The sequence below is a fragment of the Perognathus longimembris genome, chromosome 10, assembly GCF_023159225.1.
Source record: "Perognathus longimembris pacificus isolate PPM17 chromosome 10, ASM2315922v1, whole genome shotgun sequence".
In the NCBI taxonomy this organism is placed as follows: domain Eukaryota; kingdom Metazoa; phylum Chordata; class Mammalia; order Rodentia; family Heteromyidae; genus Perognathus; species Perognathus longimembris.
The window spans coordinates 9,530,866-9,540,049 of NC_063170.1; the positions used below are offsets into that span (position 1 = coordinate 9,530,866).

Below are 9,184 nucleotides of genomic sequence, written 5' to 3' on the forward strand. Positions count from 1 at the left end.
AAATATGGTCAGTGCATTTCTAGCTTGGCACTTTTAATGCTAGTTTGATGCACTAAACAATGAATTAGAAACCAGGATGCCAGTTAGGGTTAAAATGGTTTCACTAAGTGACCACAGGATTTCCTTCTTGGCCAAACTAAGAGAGGACAGAGAGAGAGAGAGAGAGAGAGAGAGAGAGAGAGAGAGAGAGAGAGAGAGAGAGAGAGAGATCGCATAGACTGTCATGAGTAATATTAATATTACATCAGAAAAACTTGCTGATTCAGATCACAGCAGTAGCTTCATTATTTTGTAACCAGTGGAGCTGTGTATGTTGTTTAATAATTTTGATGATTCTTTGTGCCCATCTAAGCAAGAAAATATTAAAATTGATGTCTAAGAATTCCTTAGAACTCTATCACTCATTTCCACTTTCTTCCTCAATATTAACTAATGTTTGCTTGTTTGTTTATCTTTGGAGGTACAGAGCATGGACTTTAGGGTTTTCTACTTGCTAGGCAGGCACTATACTACTTAAACCATATTTCCATCCTTTTTTGCCAATTGTGGGGCTTGAACTCAGGACCTGGGCACTGTCTCTGAGCTTCTTTTGCTCAAACCCAGCACGCTACCACTTGAGTCACAGCACCACTTCTGGCTTTCTCTGTTTATGTGGTACTGAGGAATCAAACCCAGGGCTTTATGCATGCTAGACAAGCATTTTACCACTAAGCCACATTCCCAGCCCCACACTTTTTTTTTTTACATTGGTTATTTTGAAGTAATGTCACTTCATACCTGGCTTGGTCTGGGCTGTAATCCTATTTGTGCCTTGTACTCACCAGGCAGGCCCTATACTACTTTGATCCACCCCTCCAGTCTGATAGTTAATGTCAGCTGGTAATGTATGCTTCTACTATTTTTCACCCTCCAGTCTGATAGTTAATGCTGACTAGTAATGTGTCCCTCTACTATTCTTTGTATATATGCATAAATATATAAGTACTGCAATGTATCTTTTACGGTTAAATACATATTGCTTATTTTTGCCTTTAACAAAATGCTTGGACTTGGAACTGGAGACATGGCTCAAGTGGTAGAGGGTCAGCTGCAAGAGAAAAAGCAGGGCACGCTCATGTGGTTGCACACACACACATACACACAAACGCTTGGACTTTTACATTTGCTTTCCTTTCTTTCTCCTTTACTATCTCTCTTCCATCTCTCGTTCCTTTTCCTTGGGAGTTCTGCATTTTCCTCCCACTCATTTTTACAGTAGTAGAAATACAAACCTAAAATGGTAAAAGGACTTTCTTAAATCATCCAGCTATATACACTAGGGACCACAGACAAGTTTTTTCTGCACCCATTATTTTTTAAATTATTATTATTATTATTTTTTAGCCAGTCCTGGGCCTTGGACTCAGGGCCTGAACACTGTCCCTGGCTTCTTTTTGCTCAAGGCTAGCACTCTGCCACTTGAGCCACAGCGCCACTTCTGGCCATTTTCTACATATGTGGTGCTGGGGAATCGAACCCAGGGCTTCATGTATAGGAGGCAAGCACTCTTGCCACTAGGCCATATTCCCAGCCCCCCATTATTTTTTTTAAAATGAAATAAAATCAGTTGTTTTGCAAAAAGAGATAATAAAAAAAAGCTATGACTGTAATCCAAGCTACTAAGGAGGTTGAGATCTGAGAATCAAGATTCTCAGCCCAGGCAGCAAAAACCTGGACTTGGAGGTGTGGTTCCAGTGGTAGATAGCCAGCCTTGAGCAGAAAGTCAGGAGCCGCTGAGTTCAAGCCCCAGTACACACACACACACACACACACACACACACACACACACACACACACACACACACACACACACCCCAGAAACCAAAAGAGGCGGGAAAGTCCAATTAGAATCTTATCTCTTCAATATTCCAACTTAATTTTTAGCGTTTTTTTAATAACAAAATATGCATAAGCCACATTCCCAGCCCCATCACTACTTTTAAAATATATAGTTATAACCTAAACCTCAACTGTTTAATTCTGTTTTCTCTGAAGTCTGTCAGATGTTCCTGTGACCACGAAGTCGATTCGTTCACCCAAGCTGCATCCCACAAATCAGACAGCGGAGTTCGCTTTTGGCCACAGTCTATGGCTCTGTCTGGGAACCCCAAAATTTACTACTGTGGGAAGATGGAAAGGTCATCTTAGGGTTAGCATGGAGGAGCCAGAGCCCGGCCCCGGACACGTGATCAGCTCTCAGGGGACAGAAGTTCTCTTTCCCACCAGAGGTGGCGCTACACGCCACCAGCGGATGGCCAGCCCCCGCCCTTCCCGGGTACCGGTCCGTGACGTCATCTCTCCGCGCCCGAGGCAGGAGCACTCGATGCCATCTCCGGGCGCCCCGCTAGGGCGGGTGGGGGGGGGCGCTGGGTGTGGGGCGGCTCCGGGGCCGGGGATGGCGGCGGCCGCGGTCGCGGCGGCTCCCGGACGAGCGGGAGGAGCCCGGGAAGCGCTGTGAGATGGGCCGGTGAGTGTCGCCGGGAGCGGTGGCCGTGGGGCTGGCCTGACGGAGGGCACACAGGTCTGGATTCGGAGCTCCAGAGGAAGTGGCCCCTCAGAGCCCGTTGCCCCACCGCACTGGGCCCGAAAACCGCGGACGGAGGGAGCGAAGGAGACCGCGCCCAGACCCCCGCACGCTTCCCTCCCGCCTGGCCCGGAAGGAGGCTCCGGACACCGCTGCCCCATGGTTGATGTCCCCGCAAGGCGGAATGCCTGCGTCCTCGGCGCGGGAAGGGGACCCCAAACAAGGAAGCGTCGCCTGCGGGGCCTCGCGCTGCCCGGCGGCTCACAGGCCGACCCCCGACTCTAAAGGCAGGGTTAAACCATTTCAGCCCTTTCCTTTCTTTGATGGAGCAAAGATTGCGGGAACCCTGGCTTCCTCCAAGCTATCCTTCGGGTGCACTTCTCGCCCATAGTGAATTGGGGGGGGGGGGTCCCCGCGGGGGTTCTTCCTCTTGATTCCGACCCAAGCCTGATGAGGAGAAGCTAGCATCGTTCTCGAGTCTGTTGGCAGTTCTCCGGAATGGTGCTCCTGGCCCTGCAGCTCAGTTTTAAGTTCGCAAGCTGTGTCTGCCACTTGATTCCCTTTAAGCCCCTCCGGAGGCCGAGGTTTCAGATTCCGAAATGTGCTTTGCCTTGTGGACACCTGGCGCCCAGGCTTCGCCCTGTCGTCCTTCCGGCAAGCCTTTTTTTTGTGTTTTTACCCACCCCCCTTCGTTCAGTCCTTTTAGTTTGTGCCTTCTAACTAACTCCTCAGCGACCCTGAGGCAGGTTTGCTTCAGCGTTTTAGCCGCAGAGAAAGCGAGGGTCATTCTGGGAGTGAAGCCGTGACCCCCATCTCTTGCTGGAAATGAAGGGGAAGGCTAGCTGCTTTTCACTTAATTGAAACTGCCAGTGGAGAACGGGTGGATGACTTGTGCCCTCTGTGTGGTTAGTTTGCGGGATTAGGAATTTGATTCTCCACCTTCTTGTCCTGTCCTTTCACCCTTTGCATTTGCCTTCACCACGCCAAACCTTGAGATATAGAGTGCCTTCCGTTTGGATTACGGTTTGTAGTGAGTGTTCTGTGGGACTTTGGCAGGATAGTCAGTAGTTTCTCAGCATACTCATATGTACTGCTTTCTGTGTTCAGAGGCGAATACTCCATTTTTCTTTTTCTTTTTGTGCTGGTGCAGGGGCTTGAACTCAGGGCCTAGGTACTGTCCCTTAGATTTTTCACTCAAGGCTGGGTGTTCTTCCACTTGAGCCACAACTCTACTTCCAGCCTTTTTGGTGGTCACTTGGAAATAAGAGTCTCAGGGACTTTTCTGCCTGGTCTGGCTTGGAACAGCAGTTCACAGATCTCAGCCTCCAGAATAGCTAGGATTACAAGCATGAGCCATCAGTACGTGACATGGCTTCATTCTTTAGTCCTTGACACTTCCGGCAAGTGTAGATTCAGATACGTTGATAGTTTAATGGCAGTTGTGTTTTTCTGTTGTTAGCTGCATGAGGGCCAAAAATGATGTTTTCAGTTCCTGTCATACCTGATTTAGCACTACATGTACTAAAGTTGTCACTCAGAAGAAATTTACACATATACACACACCCCTTTTTTTTTTACTCTGAAAACTATTAAGAAGGCTTCCCCCTTGAGTGACTCCCCCATGACCTCTTTTTATGCCCCAGAAACATAATTCTTTTTCCTCTAGTGCCATCTTTCTTATTTAAATAACCTTCATATCAGTGTATTCATAGACCCTGAATGAAGGTGAAATTACCTGCTCCCAATTGTTAACTTGGGAATTGTGTTAAAGTCTTTTATTTGTGCACTTAACTGAAATCTGGATTGGAAATATAACCTTTGGGAGTAGGATAGAGAATGAAGAAAAGTTGATACATAAAAACTTTTTTCTAGGCATGTCTTCCTACATATTAGAGGTTATTTTTGTTTTCTTTTCCACTGCCTAGGCACTCTGCATAAATGTGATATTAAGTCTGAAGAAGATGAGGCAAGATTTCCTTGTGGACGTTAATGTTTTGTGTGGCTTTGGAATTGCCTCTCATGATGACCCAGAGGTCAGTCTTACTCTATTCCTATTTCTTTTAGGCTCCCAAGTCAGCCGGGAGGACTCTTACTACAGCTGCTCAGAAGCACCATCAGAAGCTCAGGTAATATAGGCAAATAAGATTCCTTGTGGTAGAAAAATATCTTGGGAAGCAATGTAACATAGAAAACTTCTCAGGTCCAAAGAACTGGAACCTGATTGAAAAAAAAAAAAAAAAGGTGGCAAAGCGTATATACTTGGAAATGTTCAGATGAAAAAGATAACCTTTTTGACAGTGCATAAAAGCATTGTGAGCCAGGTTGTAGTAGCTCAGGCCTATAATTGCAACTACTCTGGCAGTAAGAGATAGGAAAGATTGCAGTTCCAGCTTTAACCAGTCGAAAAAGTTTGAGACCCCCATGTCAGTAGAAAAAGCTGAGTGTGATTGTCGGTGGTGTAGGGTCCGGCCAGGCCTAGGCAGAAAGCAAGATCTTATCTCAGAAGTTATCTTAAAAAAGATGGAGGGCTGGGAATATGGCTTAGCAGTAGAGTGCTTGCCTTGCATGCATGAAGCCCTGGGTTCGATTCCTTAGCACCACATAAACAGAAAAAGCCAGAAATGGCGCTGTGGCTCAAGTGGTAGAGTGCTAGCCTTGAGCAAATAGAAGCCAGACAGAGCTCAGGTCCTGAGTCCAAGCCCCAGGACTGGCAAAAAAAAAAAAAAAAAAAAAAAAGGATGGAGGCATAGCTTAGGAGGTAGAGCATTTGCTTAGCAAACATGAAGCCTTCAGTTCGAACCCTACTACTTGGGTGGAGGCGGGGATTTTGAAAGCTGACAGTAGGAGCAAGCAAGAATTTTCTTATGAATCATGTAGATTTCAGATAGAAGTAAATCATGATTTTATTAAATGGTGTTTGTCTGACATACAGTGGAAAAGGTGCCATTGGCAAAAGAAACAAAAAAGACAGAGAGCAGGCAAACTGAAGGTGGTCAGGGGCTGGAAATATGGCCTAGTGGCACGAGTGCTTGCCTCGTATACATGAAGCCCTGGGTTCAATTCCCCAGCACCACATATATAGAAAATGGCCTGGCCAGAAGTGGCGCTGTGGCTCAATTGGTAGAATGCTAGCCTTGAGCAAAAAGAAGCCAGGGACAGTGCTCAGGCCCTGAGTCCAAGGCCCAAGACTGGCAAAAAAAAAAAAAAAAAAAAAAAAAAAAATGAAGGTGGTCAGTGAGAAATAAGGAAGTCTTTCCAGACAAGAGAACAGGAAGTTTAGGTTAGAAGAGTCTAAATTGGGATATAGTTTTTTGGGACAAGAAAGATACTCTACTTCATAATGTGTTTAGGAAGCAAAGTTAAAAGGAAAAGAAATACAAACAAACCTCCACTTATCGAGGTTTTCTTGTGATAGGAAGCAAAGGACAGGAGTTTAGCAAGTTATGAGGTGGGAGGGATGGGAGTAGGTGAGATCATAATCCAAATTAGTCCGGGGAAAGGAAGCAAGAATGAGGTCATACATTCAGGGAAAGAAGATGGCACTTTACTCTTTGGTAGTCAAAGGAGAAACTTAAGGAAAACAATCTTGCAGCCAAGACCATGTGCATATGTTCAAATCCCCATTTAGGGGATAAAACAGAGGCGTTAAGGTCCTCATGAGAAGCAAGACTAATCTGGGAGCTGTTCATCTGAAAGTTTTGGAGCCCTCAGGTTATTTGTACATCCTGAGTGCTCAGTCTTATAGCTTTTTGCTTTGTGTTTTTTCTGACTGTTTTCTTTCTTGTCCGAGGCCTGAGAGGAGGACGTAGCCTCCTTGTCTGCCTCGTTCTCATGCCTCTTTTACCCACTGGGCTCCTTTGTTACCTCTTCCTCCTTGGACACAGCTTTTACTTGCTATTCCCTTTAACTTGGTTCCCTGGGTTACTTTTCTTTGCCTCTGATTTGTTCCCTAGCAGATGTGGGCACCCCAGCCAGCAGCAGTAAGGGGTGCAGGGAAACCACAGAGAAGCTCCTTCTGATGCCCCAAGGAGCAAGCCAACCATTTCCAGGCTCCAGGACCATCACAAAGCAATATGAAACCTGTTCATGAGAGGAGTCAGGAATGCCTTCCACCAAAGAAACGAGACCTCCCCGTGACCAGCGAGGATATGGGGAGAACTACCAGCTGTTCCACAAACCACACACCCTCCAGTGATGCCTCTGAGTGGTCCCGAGGGGTTGTGGTCGCTGGGCAGAGCCAGGCTGGAGGCAGAGTCAGCGTGGGGGGTGATGGAGCTGAGGCCATCACTGGCCTGACAGTAGACCAGTATGGCATGCTCTATAAGGTGGCTGTGCCACCTGCCACGTTCTCACCAACTGGCCTCCCATCCGTAGTGAACATGAGCCCCATGCCTCCCACGTTTAATGTAGCGTCTTCACTGATTCAACATCCAGGACTCCACTATCCCCCAATTCACTATGCTCAGCTCCCGTCCACCTCGCTGCAGTTCATCGGGTCTCCTTACAGCCTTCCCTATGCTGTGCCACCCAACTTCCTACCAGGTCCCCTCCTCTCTCCTTCTGCCAACCTCGCCACCTCTCACCTTCCACACTTTGTGCCATATGCCTCACTTCTGGCAGAAGAAGCCACTCCTCCTCCCCAGGCTTCATCCCCAGCTCATTCATTTAGCAAAGCTCCTGTCACCTCCCCGTCCGGCCAGTTGCCTCATCACTCGAGTACTCAGCCACTGGACCTTGCTCCAGGCCGGATGCCCATTTATTATCAGATGTCTAGGCTACCCGCTGGGTATACATTGCATGAAGCCCCTCCAGTAGGTGCCAACCCAATTCTTGCCCCTCAGGAGAGCCAGTCTGCTCTCGAAGCAGCTGCTGCCAATGGAGGACAGAGACAACGAGAGCGAAATTCAGTAAGACGGGAAAGTGAAGCACTTGACTCCCCCAGCAGCAAGGGTGAAAGTCAAGGACTGGTGCCGGTGGTAGAATGTGTGGTAGATGGACAGTTGTTTTCAGGTTCTCAGACTCCACGGGTGGAGGTGGTGGCGCCGACACACCGAGGGACCCCAGACACCGACCTCGAGGTCCAGCGTGTGGTTGGCGCTTTAGCTTCTCAGGACTATCGTGTGGTGGCAGCTCAGAGGAAGGATGAACCCAGCCCTCTCAACCTATCCCATCATACCCCTGACCATCAGGGTGAGGGACGAGGATCAGCCAGGAACCCTGTAGAGCTGGCAGAGAAGAATCAGGCCCGTGGGTTCTACCCTCAGTCCTATCAGGAACCGGTGAAACACAGACCTTTACCCAAAGCAATGGTTGTAGCCAATGGCAACCTGGTGCCCCCTGGAACTGACCCAAGCCTACTGCCTGTGAGCTCAGAAATCCTCGTGGCATCAAGTCTAGACATGCAGGCCAGAGCCACTTTCCCAGACAAGGAGCCAACACCACCCCCCATTACCTCCTCCCACTTGCCCTCCCATTTCATGAAAGGCGCCATCATCCAGCTGGCTACAGGGGAGCTGAAGCGAGTGGAGGACCTCCAGACCCAGGATTTTGTGCGCAGTGCCGAAGTGAGTGGGGGGCTGAAGATTGACTCTAGCACAGTTGTGGACATCCAAGAGAGCCAGTGGCCTGGATTTGTCTTGCTGCATTTTGTGGTTGGTGAGCAGCAGAGCAAAGTGAGCATCGAGGTGCCCCCTGAGCACCCCTTCTTCGTATATGGCCAGGGTTGGTCCTCCTGCAGCCCTGGGCGGACTGCACAACTCTTCTCTCTGCCCTGCCATCGGCTACAGGTGGGAGATGTCTGCATCTCTATCAGTTTACAGAGCTTGAACAGTAACTCAGTTTCTCAGGCCAGCTGTGTTCCCCCAGGCCAGCTGGGTCCCCCTCGAGAAAGGCCTGAGAGGACAGTCTTGGGGCCCAGAGAAAACTTATGTGACAGTGAGGGGAAGAGCCAGCCCGCAGGAGAGGGCTCCCATGTGGTAGAGCCCTCCCAGTCTGAGCCTGGTGCTCAGGCCTGCTGGCCAGCCCCCACCTTCCAAAGATACAGCATCCAAGGGGAGGAGGCACGGGCTGCGCTGCTCCGTCCCTCTTTCATTCCACAGGAGGTAAAGCTGTCTATCGAAGGGCGTTCCAATGCGGGAAAATGAACCTCTTTCCTACACCAGGCTGGGGCTTTAACCCCCACAGGTGAGCCTCACCATGAGCAGGTGGAGGATTTGCACACCCTGACTGAGCAGGGCATGGTCTCTAGGCAGTGAGTGAGATTTGATGGAATGGGGAGGTGTGAAGTTAGCCTCTCAAGGCAGGATCTGTTGCTCATCACCCCATGTCATCCTTTTAGGACAGCCCAGGGGCATCCTGTGATCAGGAGCAGCCGGCCTAGAGCAAGGAAGGAGGGGGCGCACACAGGAGACGAAACATTCCAAAATCAGGGCCTCCTTGTTCTTTCCTTCCCATCCCTAGCTCCTGCAGGAAAAGTACAGGCTTTGGGAGCAGACAGCAGTGGGAGGGAGCAAAGAAAGAGCCAAAAATGATGATCCACAGCTTATAGTAGCAGTAAGACTGAAGTTTTTTTCTTTTTTTTTTTTTTCTTTTTCTTTTCCTTTTTTTTTTTTTTTTTTTTTT

General features: G+C 48.6%; 1 protein-coding gene across 2 annotated transcripts; it reads left to right on the plus strand.

Annotated features, from left to right (window-relative positions):
- The first annotated feature begins 2,414 nt into the window (after window positions 1–2,414).
- Atxn1l (ataxin 1 like) lies at window positions 2,415–9,163 on the plus strand. 2 transcript variants are annotated; one of them, XM_048355178.1, is made up of 3 exons: window positions 2,415–2,506; window positions 4,628–4,689; window positions 6,517–9,163. In XM_048355178.1, exon 3 carries the CDS (start codon window positions 6,637–6,639, stop codon window positions 8,704–8,706), a length of 2,070 nt encoding a protein of 689 aa, XP_048211135.1. In that variant the 5' UTR covers window positions 2,415–2,506; window positions 4,628–4,689; window positions 6,517–6,636; the 3' UTR covers window positions 8,707–9,163. The 2 variants fall into 2 exon arrangements, with proteins under 2 accessions (XP_048211135.1, XP_048211134.1); XM_048355177.1 differs by having other exon boundaries at window positions 6,520–9,163.
- Window positions 9,164–9,184: the final 21 nt, after the last annotated feature.